Below are 17,406 nucleotides of genomic sequence, written 5' to 3'. Positions count from 1 at the left end.
AACCCTTAGTAACCGTTATCACACACAAAAAAGAGAAAAGAACAATGTTAGATTCTCTTAATGTACCACCTGCTTTCCTGGTTTCTTCCAAGCTTAGGAATTTTTTTTTCCAAATAATATTTCTCTCAGTTCTTTATTTAGAAAACTAAATCTAGAGGAACAGCCAAGAAACTTATATTTAAAAACAGGCACAAGGAGAATGGAAAGTATGATAGGAAGCCACCAGATACAGCATAGTAACAGATTTCCTAGAAAGCCAGCCAGAGCTGCAAGCGAAGTGTTATGAGAAAGTGGATCAATTCCCTTTGCCCCCACAACACAACGCCCAGCTAGTAAATTCTCTTGCCACAGGCACGCTGTCCCCTCTACCTTTAGGTTGCCCCAAGGAAGGCAAGAGGAAATCCTCCAGGGATAAGATTGGGTCAAGGAACTTCTCGTTGCTGATCCTTAGCATATAAGTATAAATAAATGTATGAGAAATGGTCAAATGTCACAGACTTTGGCGCTTACGGGAAGCTTTCTAAAACACACCACCAGAAGTAGAAACAGAATTCTGTCGTTTCACCACCACATGGCTTTTCAGTTTTCCACCCCATAAACCTGGACAGCCAGAAAGATGTTTTAAAATTCTTTTGTGTCTGGGGGCTCTGCATTTGTAAACCAGACATATACGCCCAAATGCCGATGCCCCTTGAGTACGACACTGTTTTAAAAATGGCAGGTGTATTTGGGTGATAGTTGGATGTGGAACTCCAGTTGGCTGGGAGGTTAAGAATCATTGCCTTTCCAGCCAGGTTGAACTAGGCTTCCATACCTGGCCATCGCCCTGCCACACACAGTAACTTGCACAAGAATTTGCACTTGGGTAGCCAGCAACGATTTTGTCTGATGAAAAGTATTGGGATACACTCAGATCGGCAAACTGTTTGAAATAATCACACGCGCAGCGGCAGCGCAACAATTTCCAAGCCAAAAAGTGAGCTCCTCCCACCCCCTGGCTTTGTCATGCAGCGGGAGTGCAACATTCCTCTCACATCTGGCCCGATCCTCCAGCGATCATCTCTTTGTGTTCTGCCTTTTCCATGCAGCCAGCAACAGTGGCAGGCGGTTCTTTCTCTCTGAACACGAGACTGACTTCTCCTGCCCCACAGCAAGGCCTGTGCCCTGACCTAGAGGCAAAAACCTAGATGACAACTCACATGGGACACAGGATCCCTGAATCCACCATGGTCAGTGCTGTCTAGTCAGACGGGCAGCAGCTCTCTGGGGTCGTTCACATCACCAACTGCCGGGTCCATTCATGACAAGAAGTTGCCTGACCGCGGCAACTGGCCCAAGATCACCACTCTACCCAGGAGCCAAATACAATCATGGTATTAGGACTGCTCTGCTGCAGGGCAAAGGGACGCGTTCTTTTTCCTAATCTGGTCTCCTGGAAATGCATGACTGGACCAGTCTAATTAATTTCACCCATAATTTACCCATAAGAAATCCCATACAAACACATACATAAAAACATAAACACACACACACACACACACACGTGTGTGTATATATATCTTTAGAGATAGATTTAAAGACAATTCCGTACAATTCTGCAGCATACAGCGATCTTCCAATAATAAACCTATTGAGTAAATTTTTGATTTGAGAAGTTGATACCATTCGGAGGCAAATAGGTCTGGGCGCGCTGTGTATACTAAACTGCGCACCTCAGTGTTAAAACATAATTTGATCCAATACTTGAATGTATTCAGCCATGCTCTTGTTTCAAGTAGGTTCTGACCAGTTTCTAAGCATAGTACAGCATATGGTACAGAGTGTGGTAATCCGAGTATTTTATAGAGGAAGCCAGATTGTATTCTTTCAACAGAATTGTCCCATGCAGTTATCCATAAGGGAACTCCATAGAGAAGTTGCTGAACTACCTTGGAGTTGAAAACCTTTAGAGCTGCTGGGACATATCCCCTTCCCCTGGTGTGAAAAAACTTTACCACTGCTGAAGCAGTGTGGTAACTTCCTTTTACAGCAATATCTCTATGTCTGGCCCATGGCCGTACAATTCTATACAGTTCCCATAAAATTTCCATACAATTCTATTAAAGATAGATTTAAAGATAGTTCCAGTGGTGGGATTCAGCCGGTTCGCGCCACTTCGGCAGAACCGGTGTTAAAATGGTGCTTGTAAACAACCAGTTGTTAAATTATTTGAATCCCACCACTGGATAGTTCCCATTAGATCTACATAAATATATAGATTTAAAGATAGTTCCCAACTGATCAAGCAATCAGAGACATGTGATAATAATATTCCAGGACCCAAGCAATGACTGCCACAGTTACATCAAAACAGGTCATGTATGGCAAAACCTTTTTCACATGCCTAGAGGCTTGCTTAGGCTTTTATGGGGTACAGCTCAAAGCAAAAGCAAAAGTCTAAACTGAGGGCATTACTGGACACACTTAACGACCACACGTTCCACCCTGGTTCTATAAAACCATCTTCAAGTCTTGATAAAGCTATCAACTGCACATAGCCTCCATTTGCCAATCTATTAAGCAGCTCAGAAGGATTTCAGAGGAACTGAAGGGCTACTTACTCGTAAAAAGGAGAGGTCTCTATTGTGTTCGATGCTGGTGATTTCAAGGTTGCCCATGACCACCTCACAGTTCTCGTAGTATTTGCGCAATGCACGATATTGCTGATCGAGGTCAGACAGAGAGCTCAGCTTGTTCTCTGTGCCCGCACAAACTGGGGGGAAAAAAAGATGAGGGGATAGATTAGAATACAAATCAAACACAGAAACCAAAACAGGACCAGGAACTTGACCGTGTTGGTCTAAAGAAGATCAGCAAGATCCAAGTCCAGGAGCACCTTAGAGACAGACAAGATTTTCGGAGGATGAGCTTCCAAGAGCTCCCTTCAACAGATATCTAGCTAGCTATTGGTTGGTCTGTCTGTCTATATCAGGGGTAGGGAACCTGCGGCTCTCCAGATGTTCAGGAACTACAATTCCCATCAGCCTCTGTCAGCATGGCCAATTGGCCATGCTGGTAGGGGCTGATGGGAATTGTAGTTCCTGAACATCTGGAGAGCCGCAGGTTCCCTACCCCTGATCTATATCCATATAAAATGGACTGAATTGAATTGAATAAAACTGACCATAATTCACAACCCTTCAGTACTGAACAAATATAATCTATAATCAAAATGGTGGTAGAAGAAACCGTCAAATACCAAACTAAGCCCAAACTAAGCCCAAATAATTTAATGTTTTCTACGCCCTCTCCTTCTCCGCTTTTGAAAGAAAGAAGCTGCTGCTGTTACTTCAAGCAAGCTTTCCCAAAATTACTTAGGTGCTGCTGGCAACGGGAACCTAGAGTGGATCCCAACAAAAAGTATGTAACAGCTGCTGATTAAAGGCACATGGGGCATTTCTGACCTGCCCGAGGCAGTCTCCTGACCTCCATAGTCTCCAGTCCTGCCGTGAGATACTTATGACGGCACTCAGAAGTCCAGCAGTCAGCACACCCTCCATGCGCAAAAGGCCCAGCAGTCGCACTGCATAGTCCCCAGTGGCACCAACACAATTTTGAACTCCCAAGAAGAAGCAAAGGCAGATGCAGTGTTTGTTCTGGAGGGAAGGTTAAAGGGATTGCCCAAAAAGTGTGTCTTAAATCTTGATGAGGAACATCTGCACACAATAACCACAGCTGAGGAACTCTGAAATCTATGGGCCTAGAGGGCACGGACGCCGGCCCTGCTTAGGAACAATCAGTGGCATGTGAGCACCAACTCTGCATGCGCAGACTCCCTCCCTGCTATTGTAACCCCCATGCTCAGAATGGGTTGACCCAGAAAGGGGTGGAGACCCAAAGCAGGAGAAGGCTGCAGAGCTCATGTGGTTTGGAGGAGACAAGGCTACCAGACTCGGACCTTGATTTGTATAAGCCCTTAACACCTTGTTAAGGTAACTGCAATGTTGTTGGGAACTACTGGGAAGGTAGTTGTTTATTTTTGCTATGTTGTAAATGTTGGAGTTTATTGTTTCAGGGTTTCTTTTTGTGGTTGTACTGGGTGAGAGTTCTCCTGGAAACCTTCATCATGTTGAATCCTGTTCATCAAGCCCTTGGAGTCTTCAGGAGCCAACCCACTTGCAAAGAAGAATTGGACTTGGCAGTATCAGTAGACTGTAAATATAAGGACTTGAAAATGCAACCTGAACAGGACCTTGAAGTGTGATGTTAAATGTTGATGTTATATGTTAAGAAAGTAAACCATTTTGTTTTTAAAAATTGTTGTTGCAAACTCATTCCAAGTTCTGCCCCACAGAACCCACAAGCTGAGGTTACAGTATCAGGAGCATCCAGGCTGGACAATAGCAGAATGCTTCAGGGAGGTGCTCCATGCAGAAAAATGGACTGCAGAGTGCAGCATTATGCACAGGACACACCTGCGTGCTGCACGTCTTGCCATGGCGCTGTCCATTCTCGACAGGTGAAATAACAATTTTTCTGCATTGTATCATGTGTCACATCATGTACTACATCTCTGTACTGTGCCTAGTATTCTATGCTTGTTCAAATGTCTGTAATCCTGGCCCTACTATGTAGCTCCTTACAAGCCTCCTTGTATTGCTTGTAACAGTCTCTGTGCTGCATAACCCACCTTGAGTTTCACTGACAAAGGTGGACTATAGACAAAAGAAACAAACAAACAAATAAATAAATGTGAAGACTCCACGCTCATGAGCTGGTAATCACCCGCTGTGGGGCAGGAGTCAGCAAACGTCCCTTTCCCTCTACATGATTTGATTAAAGTGCACGGTGTTAGGGCCACTGGCCCGTGATGCTGAAATCAACGGGGCCAGATTTGAATGCAGGATACAGTGAAAGCCCAAAGGAATCTTGAAGCGCCTGAAATACTAGAAGATTTACTCAAAGAGGAGCTTTTGGGGCTGAGAGCCCCCCCCATCAGACACATGAAGTGAGTTCCATGTATGTGGGCGGTGTGTATGTGTGTGTGTGTGTGTAGGGCATGCTTCCCAGGAAGGTGCTAAGAAGTCACTCAGAGCAGTGCTGGGGTTTCTAGCCTTCAGGTGGGGGTCTGCTGATCTCCAGGAAGTTCAACAGATTTCCGGACGGCCGAGAGTCGTCCCCCTGCAGACAGTGGCTGCTGTAGAAAGTGCACTCCAGGCATGACATCCCCTGCCGTAAACTCCATCCCTAAACGTCCCGGGATTTCCCCACCTGGACTTGGCACCTCTCGGCACTGGGTCATCAAAAGCTCCGCTGTCTGATGCAAGCTTTTGCCTACTCAAAATGTGGATGAGCAAAGAAGCCCGCCAAACAGCCCAAACCCCCACTATGGAAGGCAGGACGGTGACTTCCCTTTTAACAGTTGACTCACTGGCCACACTCCAGGCCACACTGAATCATTCCTCTATTATTGGACCATAATTATTTTTATATCTACTTCATTTTTGGAGTTCAAATTAACCCTTTTAAATTATTATTCCCAAGTTTCATTCTCAGCCCCATCACGAAAAATATGACTCGCCCTTAAAAGTAATTGCCAGCAAGAAGAATTTTGCCTTGGTTAGAGTTCTTTAATTAAAAAAAATGGCACTATCTTAGTTCTGTCAACAAATGCTAAGTTCCTCAGGCCTGGATCCAGCTTTATCGCTCTATATAAATCATACAGTGGAAGATTCAACGTCACATGATCCCACGTTGACTCTGGCTAATAGCCCAAAACCATTTGGGGAAAAGAGAACGGCCACAGCCGCATCCACGGCACGGAGCCAGGCACGCGCCCCCAGGAATCTGAGCAACAGCTCCTCCCGCAGACTAGCACCGGAATTCAGATCCTTTCTGCAAAGTAGATTAGAGGCTGGTTCTGGTGGGTTTTCCGGGCTGTGTGGCCGTGGTCTGGTGGATCTTGTTCCTAATGTTTCGCCTGCATCTGTGGCCGGCATCTTCAGAGCTGTATCACAGAGGGAAGTATGTAACCGTGTGTGAAATGTTAGGAACAAGATCCACCAGACCACGGCCACACAGCCCAGAAAACCCACCACAACCAGTTGAATCCGGCAATGAAAGCCTTCGACAATACATTCTCCAACTTTTGATTGCTACCTGTACCTTCAAGGTGCCACTCAGCCAATGAACCTACTTGGTGGACTGCGCAGCTGGCGGAGATCAGAACTCTCCCACATATCCAGCAATTCTGCTGAGTTTGCAAGACCAAAATATTCCACTGAGCATACAACTGAGGCCGATGCAGACCTGCTTGAAATCTGTTGACCCCAACATTTACATCCCCCCTTTTCACACACATAAGATCATAGAATCACATAAGATCATAGAACCCCAACATTTACATCCCCCCACACAATCATAGAGTTGGAAGAGACCCCAAGGGCCATCAAGTCCAACCCCCTGCAATGCAGGAACACACAATCAAAGCACTCCCGACATATGCTGATCCTGCCTCTGTTTAAAAACCTCCAAAGAAGGAGACTCCACCACTCTCCGAGGCAGTGAATTCCACTGTCGAACAACCCTGACGGTCAGGAAGTTCTTTCTAATGTTTAGGTGGAATCTCTTTTCCTTCACCTTGAATCCATTACTCCATGTCCTAGCCTCCGAGGCAGCAGAAAACAAGCTTGCTCCCTCTTTGACATGACATCCCTTCAAACATTTAAACATGGCTATCATGTCACCCCTTAACTTAAGCTTCTCTGAACATCCCCAGCTTCCTAAGCCTTTCTTAGTAGGGCATGGACTCCAGACCCTTTACCATTTTGGTTGCCCTCCTCTGGACCCACTCCAGCCGGTCAATATCCCTCCTGAACTGCGGTGCCCAGAACTGTACACAATATTCCAGGTGAGGTCTAACCAATGCAGAATAGAGAGGTACAATTACATCCCTCAGTCTTGACACTATACTCCTATTGATACAACCCAGAATCGCATTGGCTTTCTTGGCCGCCACATCACACTGCTGACTCATATTTCGTTTATGGTCTACTAAGACTCACAGATCCATTTCGCATGTAGTGTTGTCAAACCAGATGTCACCCATCCTAAATCTGTGCATTTCATTTTTTCTGCCTAAGTGTAGTATCTTACATTAATCTCTGTTGAAAATCATTTTTTTTTGTCTTGGCCCAGCTGTCTAATCTGTCTAGGTCATGTTGTATTCTGACTCTGTCCTTTGGAATATTAGCTACCTCTCCTAATTTGGTGTCATCTGCAAATTTTATTAGCAGGTCCTCTATTCCATTATCCTAGTCGTTGATAAAAATATTGAATAGCGTTGGGCCCAGGACAGAACCCTTTGGCACCCCACAAGTCACTTCTTTCCAGTGTGAAGATGAGCCATTGATGAGCATCCTTTGAGTTCGATCAGACAACTAATTAGAAATCCATCTAATAGTAGAATTGTCTAGTCCACATTTTACTAGCTTACTTGTGAGAATATTATGGGGCACCTTGTCAAGAGCTTTACTAAAATCCAGGTATGCTACATCCGCAGCATTCCTTGGCCTACCAAGCTCATCACTTTATCAAAAAAAGAGGTAAGACTGGTCTAGCATGACTTGTTTTTCAGAAACCCATGCTGACTTTCTGTGATCACAGTATTCCCTTCTAAGTGCTGGCAGACTGTCTGTCTAATGATCTGCTCCAGAATCTTCCCTGGTATCAATGTCAGGCTGACTGGACGGTAATTATTAGGGTCCTCCTTTTTCCCCTCGTTGAAGATGGGGATAACATTAGCTCTTCTCCAGTCCACTGGGATTTCTCCAGGAGTTCTCAAAGATTATAGCAAGTCGTTCTGAGATTACTTCTGCCAGTTCTTTTAATACCCTGAGATGCAGTTCATCAGGCCCTGGAGATTTGAATTCGTTTAAAGTAGCTAGGTATTCCTGCACTACCTCTTTATTTATTTTGTGCTACATTTCTCCTACTGTATCTTCTGTTTCCTTTTCTCCTGGATGTGCAGTGTTTCCTTTTTGGGAAAAGATTGAGGCAAAGAAGGGGTTGAGTAGTTCTGTCTTTTCTCTATCCCCTGTTAGTATTTTGCCATCTCCTCCATGCAGTGACTCTATCCTATCATTTTTCTTCCTTTTGCTACAGATGTAACCAAAAAAGCCTTTTTTGTTATTGTTGTTTTTAACCTCTCTGGCAAGCCTCAGCTCATTGTGAGCTTTAGCTTGTCTGACTTTCTCTCTACACATCCTGCTTATTTGTTTGAATTCCTCTTTGGTGATTTCCCCCCTTTTCCATTTCTTGTACGTGTCCTTTTTAAATCTTAGCTCAGCTGAAAGGTCTTTAGACAGCCATCCTGGTTTCCTGAGACACCTCCCAATTTTCCTCCTCAGTGGAACTGTTTGAAATTGTGCCCTCAAGATCTCACTTTTAAGAAACTCCCAGCCATCGTGCACCCCTTTTTCTTATAGTATTTTTGACCACAGGATCACACCCAGATCTATGAGACTGGGTGAAACTGGGGTTTATATGGGCAGGTGACTTGTATCTGAACCGCTATCATTGGTATTTTATAATATGTTTTTAACGGCTGTTTATTTAAATTGTGTGATTGTTTAATTATGCATGTTAGCCGCCCTGAGCACAGCTAAGGTCAGGGAGGGCAGGATATCAAATCAGAATAAATAAATAAGCCAACGAATGTTCAAAGGGATGAGTTAAGGGATTCCAGCAACACCTCAGCCTATTTCCTGACTGCTGCCCCATCGACTGGCCCGCCACAGTCACGGAGAGTCCTGCAGCGGCTCCCCAGGGTCTCGGCCAGAAGGGCTCTTATCTCACCCCCCACGAGGTACTTTTAATGGAAGATGTCCCTGGGGGTTCCTCTTTCCAAATTCTTTTTTCCAAGATTTGCCATGGGCCCTGATCTCGTTTGCATCCTAAATTAACCCCCCCCCCCCAAAAAAAGAGAGTTTAATTCATTTAAATCTTGTACATCATGCAGTTTTTACCTACAATCTCCCACCACAGGATAGTGTAGTGGTTAAGAGCAATGGATTCTAGTCTAGAGAATGGGGTTTGATTCCCCACTCCTCCACATGAGTGGCGGTCTTATCTGGTGAGCTGGATTTATATCCCTGCTGTTACACATGAAGCCTGCTGGGTGACCTTGGGCTAGTTCACAGTCCTCTCAGAACTCTCTCAGCCCCACCTACATTACAAGGTGTCTGCTGTGGGGAGGGGAAGGGAAGGGAAGGGGAAGGGAGCTTGTAAATCGCTTTGGCTCATTCCGCACATGCAGAATAATGCACTTTCAAACTGCTTTCAGTGCTCTTTGAAGCTGTGCGGAATGGCAAAATCCACTTGCAAACAGTTGTGAAAGTGGTTTGAAAACGCATTATTTTGCGTGTGTGGAAGGGGCCTTTGAGTCTCCTTGCATGAGAGAAAGATGGGGTATAAATCCAAACTCTTTTTCATCTTCTTCACTCACTAAAAAGTTTACTTCAAGGGGAAACGCTGCATGATTTGATTTCCCCATTAAGGATCTTTTAAAAGAAAAAGACACATTTGTTCCAGCACAAGCTTTCCACAGCCAAAGCCCCCTTCAGAATAAGATACCCGGCATGCAGCCCCCTTCCGGCCTACACTTCACCACTCTCTGGAGTAAAACACCAGCGAAAGAGCAAATCATTGGGAAGGAATTCTCTTGCCCTTTTCAGGCTGCGTCGCCAAGAAAAACCCCGGTAACAAGTTGTCAGCGAGGCAGAATTTGGAACCTCTCTTCTCTGGTGTGGACCCTGAACTCTTATCTGGAGCAAAGGAGGTCTTCTCTATGCCTACGAAAGTCGACAGACAAAGAAAACCAACACAATTACTGCCTTTTTTCCCCCCACACAAAAAAACTCCTGGAAGGCATAACCAGCCACGTGAACATGATCCCCTGCAGTGCTGTGAAAACACCGGTCCTATTTATAATTACAAAGGAGTTCTGACTGAGTCAAGAACAGTGTCAGAGTCCCCACCGGAGGTCAGAGTCATTAACGTTCCCTGCAAGACGGCTATTGTATGTTTTAGAAAGCATCTTCCTGCAGCACGTCCCGATGCCTTTTGGAGCTACAATAAAGTGCGTTGCTTCTCTTTCAAGATCTGAGTGGAAAGACCAGGTTCTCCCTGATTCTGAGGAAAGGAACATAATGGCATTTCACGCCATGGAAAATGTAAAAGTAGCAAAAAAACGGCCCCTCAAATTCTACTGGAGGTTCAGGAAGGGTAAGTTGAATGGAAAAAGGAATGTGTTTCACGTAGCAAATGTACTTTTATAGGCAGGCAGATACTCATGGCCAACGCAGATGTGAGGAAGTGCTACCAAGTCATAGCTGGCTTCCAGTGACCCAGCAAGGGACCTTCAAGGCAAGAGAGAAGCAGAGGTGGTTTGCCATGGTCTTCCTTGGGAGTCTCCCATCCGAGTACCAATCCTTGCTTAGCTTGTGAGATCTGGGGAGATCTAGCTGCGCCATGACACCTTTCCTCTTCTGGAAGGCTGAGGTGACCTCGATTTGCCTCAAGATTAAACAAGGGCGTTTTTAGAGGTCAGGGATCTGGTTCCAATTTTCAGACTCAAGTGGAGATCAAAGAGCTCGGCCCCTGCCCCCTTTCCTGAACAAAGAAGAAGAATTTGGATTGATACCCCGCTTTTCTCAACCACAATTGTGTCTTCCCCTCCACTGAGAGGAGTGTTCTGGTTGAGACCCCCTTTCAATGGAGCAAGGAGAGAAAGGCAGAGGAGCAGCAGTGGCGCAGGAGGTTAAGAGCTCGTGTATCTAACCTGGAGGAACCGGGTTTGATTCCCAGCTCTGCCGCCTGAGCTGTGGAGGCTTCTCTGGGGAATTCAGATTAGCCTATACACTCCCACACACGCCAGCTGGGTGACCTTGGGCTAGTCACAGCTTCTCGGAGCTCTCTCAGCCCTACCTACCTCACAGGGTGTTTGTTGTGAGGGGTGAAGGGCAAGGAGATTGTCAGCCCCTTTGAGTCTCCTGCAGGAGAGAAAGGGGGGATATAAATCCAAACTCCTCCTCCTCCTCCTCCTCCTCCTCCTCCTCTTCTTCTTCTTCTTCTTCTTCTTCTTCTTCTTCTTCTTCTTCTTCTTCTTCTTCTTCTTCTTCTTCTTCTTCAAAATAACAGCATCCAAGTTACAGCTCAGGATTAGGTCCAGGAATGCAACTTCTTCTGGCCTGGATTTTGAAAAAGCTTGAAGTTTGTACTTCACGCTGTGGCCTGTGCTTCATCCGGTTGTTCCAAGCACAACAAAACCAAAACTTCTACAATCACTGACGCCGGTGTTCTCTCTCACGCTGTCCTTATTGGGGATCCAGGAAAGATGCATAATTTGTATTTGTCTCGGTAGAGCACAGCACAACGTTCATTTGAAAATCGATTTGACAATCAGACTATACATACGCAAGGCCATGCTTACCCGATCAAGCCCATTGATTGCAGAAGTCCATTTAGGAGAAGAGACTGGTAAATTCTCTCTCTCATTCCCATTTAACAACCCGCGGCCTCCCTTCTGAACACAAAACTAATGTGTTGATCGGCTGTTTTTCCCTGGTAGGTCTTTATTAACTTAAATCGTTTGGTTCAAACAAACAAAACACTGCTATGCAGTCTTCAAGGAATAAATAAAAGGTGTATTGCTGGTATGCAGAATGAAGTCTCACAAAATGTATTATGAAGTCTCACAAAATGGAGTCTCCTTCTTTGGAGGTTTTTAAACAAAGGCTGGATCAGCATATGTCGGGAGTGCTCTGATTGTGTGTTCCTGCATTGCAGGGGGTGGGACTTGATGGCCCTTGGGGTCTCTTCCAACTCCATGATTCTATGATTCTATGAAAATGTAATCCTTCTACAGCCCGGGCCAAACCCCTGTCTTGAGAGGGAGGGGGCTGATGACTAATTCCCATGCCAATATTTCTTGGAGATGTAAACCAGTGGAGAACTGGGCACCATCCAGGATGTGAATGTGGGAAGAGCAGGATGCAAGTCAAGTTCCTAAATCTTTCCGCTCCACACTTGCCCCCATCACTGGCACAGCCTTACACAGCCGAAAGCCCCCGTGAATCTCTAAAACATCTCACAAAGACCCACAGAAGGAGAAATGCAAGTCTGCAACCAATCACAGCCCTCCAAAATGCAAGTCTGCCCCCAACCACTATCCTCCAGAGGAGCTAGTTACAGCCTTCCAAAGAGCACTATAAAACCCCAACCATGTCACCCATAGTTCAGATGACAGGGCATGTGGCTTCATCACTGTGGCCGTGGGTCACACACCTGCAGGACACAAATGGCAACGACTACTTTGGCAACAGGGACCCCACAGAAAAGGGCACTTTGCGCAGAGCACAATCAATCAATCACGCCTTTATTGGCATAAAATCAAAAACAATACAAGCTCATATATATATATATATATAAGAGACAAGTTAATTGGTGCAGGGAAACATTTGCACAATCATGTAGATATACTTATAGTGTGCTGGCATAATATAAAAAACGCAGTTAGCAGTAATAAAACAGGAATGAGTTAACACTTTAAAATAGCTGTCAGGAATAGAGCTACCATACGTGTTGTTTCAGCATTGTAGTCCCCAAGAAGAAAATGTATGATGACAGTAGGGTTAGAAATTTTCCTCGCCGCCAATAAAGGTGGATTAATCTAAGGCATCTGCATTTATTTGGCACTCTAGGACAGTGGTGGAGAACCTTTGGCACTCCAGATGTTATGGACTACAATTCCCATCAGCCCCTCCCAGCATGGCCAATTGGCCATGCTGGCAGAAACTGATAAGAAATGTAATCCATAATATCTGGAAATTATAAAAGGTTCTCCCACTGCAACTCTAAGGAAGGACATGGAGTAAGAAAGAGTCAATAGAGCCACAGCGACAGCATATCTTTGTTGTTTCTTTGGAATTTGATGATTACCCTCCGTTGGTAGAGGCTGAAGGAAAACTATTAAATGGGGCTAACATAAATGCCCGACGCTGAGCAACAGGTAAAGTAGATGCTAGGTAATTGGCTATAGCTCCATACTTAGGAAAGATGCCCAAGGCCCGAGGAGAACAGACTGGAATTTTTGATGAGCAGAGAGTCTGGCGTTCATGGTCTTTCTGTCTTTAATTTGGCAGAAAATAAAGTTCTCATTGCTCTTTTGAAGGACAGTTAGATCTATTCCAATACTCCTGATTTTGTTGGTAATTGCCTTGGACCAGTTGGAGACGTAGTTATCTTTGAGTAGATGTACGGTAATGTCGTCATCCTTGGATCTAAAATGAATCTTGAGCCAGAATTTTATTGTGGAGATCCAAGCTATGGTTTCAACTGTAGTCAGTCCACATTCAAGGCACAGAGTGGTAAAGGTGATACTGTTGGGGACTCCCATTACTCTTCTCAAAAATGAAGCTTGAATTAGATCAATTTCAGAATTGAAAGCATTAATCCATATGGGGATCCCCGTAAAGAATCTTTGGAATCACCTTTGCTTGGAAAATCTTCAGGGCAGCAATGATGGATTGAAAACCCTTCCCATAATAGAATTGGACAATACCTGATAGCAGCCTTTTCCCGGAAGTATTGGAACAAGATCTTTGTAATGACCACTGGGAATTGGATTGGAAATTTAGACCTAAGTATTTGAAAGATTTAACCTGATTAAGATGGATGTTATTGATTTTCCATGTCATCTGTTTCCAGCTAGTTGAGAAAACTACTATTTTGGATGTTTGGGTGCTGTGTGGTTTCCGGGCTGTATGGCCGTGTTCTAGCAGCATTCTCTCCTGACGTTTCGCCTGCATCTGTGGCTGGCATCTTCAGAGGATCTTCAGAGGATCCTGCGAAGCGAAAGCGTCAGGAGAGAATACTAAATCTGTCAACAAAACCCCCCACAGCACCAAATATTCGGCATTGAAGCATATGACAATATTTTGGATTTTTGCAAAAGAATTAATCTTTAATTCATTTTAAATCCACAGTAGTTGAAGAGCTTTTAAATATCTCATAAGACCTTGGTTTTGCGATAGAATGGCAGTATCATCGGCATACAATGACAATGGGTAGGATGGCCTCCTGCTTTCGGTGTGGATATTGGGGAGATGGTCTTCGCGAGGAGGCCATTTATATAAGTTAGATTAGATGAAAGGCCAACCGCAGCACCCCTGTTTGAATCCTCTTGAGGTAGGTATTTTTGTTGGAGAGTGAGCCCGAATGATTCAGTTTTACCTGGCAGGAGTACAGTTTCTGTACAGTTTCCAAATTAGCATGAATAAACGAGGATCCATGTCCATTTGGTCTAGTTTGGACCAGAGAAGAGTCCTGGAGACACTATCAAAGGCATTACTCAGATCCAGAAAGGCTACCTGGATAGCTTTAAAAGGGACTTGGACAGAATTATGGAGGAGAAGTCGATCTCTGGCTACCAATCTTGATCCTCTTTGATCTGAGATTGCAAATGCCTTAACAGATCCGGGTTAACAAAGGGGCAACAGCATGAAGGCCATTGCTTTCACATCCTGCATGTGAGCTCCCCAAGGCACCTGGTGGGCCACTGCGAGTAGCAGAGAGCTGGACTAGATGGACTCTGGTCTGATCCAGCTGGCTTGTTCTTATGTTCTTATGTTCTTACATATAGTTTCTTTTGTCCTTGATTTATATATTTATCCACAAGGAAAGAGAGAGTAAGACAGTGGTCAGTTGTAGATTTCCCGGCTCTGAATCCACCCTGTTCTGGACCTGTTTTTAATTTGCCATGTCCTTAGTTTGCTCTCAAGATATTTTGCATAGAGTTTCCCTAAAATTGATGGCAAGCTGAAAGTTGATTCTGAAGTTCTCTAGCGCTCGTTTAGTTCTTTCTTATGGTTAACAATAATTGATGAGAGCCAATTTTTGGGAATAGTTCCATGCTGATCAATGAAGAACAACTTGACTAAAAGGAGAACACACTTGACTGGGCCCACCAGTCAGTGTGTTCCAAGAATACTTCACCAGGAATCCCGTCCGGACCTGGGGCCTTGTTTTTCTTTAGAAGATGAATTAGATGATGTGTGTCCTCTAGTGTAGGGGATGGCCACGACGGAATGTTGTCCCCGTCCAGTTTCTCCCATATATCAGATATACTAGCGGGGTCATGAAGGAGAATCGAGAAATAGTTGGTCCATTGAGGTTCGGTTACATTTGCAGCAAGTAATGATTTGGAAGATCCAGAGCACAAACAGTGAAAACTGAGTGAAAGCTGAGATTGTCGTTCCACTGTTCTAACACTGCTGTGCTCAGAACCCTGCAGGATCTCCAACTGAGGAATGCGAGGGCTCAAAGGGGGGGAAACTCTACTCTCCCACCGATCACGAAGAGCTTAAAGAGACAGTACTTTTGATCAGACACAGGTCACCAAGGTAGAGAAAGTCTCGGTCCCACACTGGGACATCTGCTCCTGTTTCTCCTGCCCCCTTATAACTACATCGATTGTCTCAATTTCCCCAAGTGACTTACATTGTTCTCCTCTCCTCCCTTTTATCCTCATAACAACCCTTTGGGGGTAGGGTCGCAAATTCTTATTTGTTTGTTTGTTTGTTTGCTTGTTTGTTTGTTTGTTTGTTACTTTGGACTTTTATACCGCCCCAAAGGGCTCTGTCCATTTCACAAACTCTGTCCATTTCACACAAATCCATTTAACACAACTTTCACACACCCCAAAACATTGAATGCGGCCATGCCCAGAGGCTGAGAGGGCGTGGCTGGCCTGAACTCACCTAGAAAGCTTTCAATGTAAAGTGAAGATTCGAATCTGGGGTTTCCCTGATCCTAGTTTGGAACTCTAACCACTACACCACACTACACCACACTGGCTCTCATGTACTTTGGTGTAAGCAAGAGACTCCCTTCAGGGATCCAAATCATGGAATAAATGGTGCATTTGCTCTCGACAGACACCAGTCAGCTGCTAGGCAAGAGAGATGCCTCGCCTGGCCTCCATCAACTATAACCACCCTTGGATCTCGCAATAGCAGTCCCGGAAAAGGGCGGTTGTCTATTTTGCAGGGCCAGCCCTTCGCCTCTTTCTCAGGGCCTGGCAGTGTACCCAGAAGGCCTCTCTCCTGGGCTGGCTGGGTCAGGACCCTCACATTCACTTCTGTCTCAAAAATCTCGGGAGGGGCCAATTCTCAGATTTCGAATCGGATGCTAATTTTCTTTCTTTCAGCTCCCAAAAGATGGCCTCCTGATGTGAGCAGCAGTAAAGACAGTTTAGCGCCAGTGATCTCGCAGGAGAGAATCGGAGGAGTTCCCTGGTTTACTGGAAGCTGCAGCCGTTTCCTTCCATTAAACCAAGCAAGCAGATTACCAGCGTTCACTGAAGAAAGATGCATCTGGGCATGGCCACAGTCAATGTTTTGGGGTGTCTGAAAGTTGTGTGAAATGGATTTGCCACACAGAACAGTGCTGACTTGAAGGTCCTGCGCCTTTCTGCCAGTGCGAGGTACGCTATTTGCTCACTTTAAAATAATCTTTGGAAACCTGACAGTCTTTCTCTCTTCTGTGCCAAATCCTTTAAAAAGCCAACAACACATCCTGTGACCATCTCCTTTTTGTACTGGGATATTGTTTGCAAGGTCAGTGTTTTGGTTTGTTTCACACTCTTTATTGCTCCGGTCGCTTTCCTGTTTTCCAGCTCTTCTAATATTTCAATAGAAATTATAACAAGCTTGTTAATATTCCAGAGAACAGGTGAGTTGCAATTTTAAAAGTGAGAAAGGGTCACGGCCATTTTTCATTTTGGAGGTTGCAAAGGGTGCCGCTTTATAATGAACCCATGCTTGGCTTTTAAAGTCTATCCGCTAATTTTCAGAATGTGGAAAATAACAGGATGAACCTGAATTCTTAAGTATGACTTCAGAGGAGTACACCAACTTGTTCCAACAGAACAGATGGAAGAGAGAAGCAGAAGGACCAACAACAAATGGTGACCCTAGGGCCGTGGTGGCGAACCTTTGGCACTCCAGATGTTATGGACTACAATTCCCATCAGCCCCTACCAGCATGGCCAGTTGGCCATGCTGGCAGGGGCTGATGGGATTTGTAGTCCATAACATCTGGAGTGCCAAAGGTTTGCCACCGCTGCCCTACGGTTTTCAAGGCGAGAAACCAACAGAGGTGGTTTGCCATAGCGTAGCAGCCCTGCACTCTGGACAGTCTCCCATCCAACTACTAACCAAAACCAACCCTGCTTAGCTTCCAGGATCTGATAATATCAGACTATACCCTTTTCAACAAAAAGAACTAAGTAGAATTGTAACTTCATCTGCCACGTGGTGGACCATCTTCGTTTCTAAATGAAGGAGGTCAGCACGCATGGCAGGCCTG

At 45.0% G+C, this 17,406-nt stretch overlaps 1 protein-coding gene across 1 annotated transcript in view; it reads right to left on the bottom strand.

Annotated features, from left to right (window-relative positions):
• ERBB4 (erb-b2 receptor tyrosine kinase 4) overlaps positions 1-17,406 on the bottom strand; it is a 751,441-nt gene that overhangs the window by 441,116 nt on the left and 292,919 nt on the right. Inside the window, exon 2 of the mRNA XM_048483573.1 lies at positions 2,601-2,752. Coding sequence (XP_048339530.1) covers positions 2,601-2,752 — 152 coding nt within the window. The remainder of the gene's footprint in view (positions 1-2,600; positions 2,753-17,406) is intronic.

Source organism: Sphaerodactylus townsendi, linkage group LG02 (assembly GCF_021028975.2).
Source record: "Sphaerodactylus townsendi isolate TG3544 linkage group LG02, MPM_Stown_v2.3, whole genome shotgun sequence".
NCBI classification, from domain to species: Eukaryota; Metazoa; Chordata; class Lepidosauria; order Squamata; family Sphaerodactylidae; genus Sphaerodactylus; species Sphaerodactylus townsendi.
Note: the sequence above shows the minus strand (reverse complement) of the source record. Positions and strands in the feature narration are given on the sequence as shown.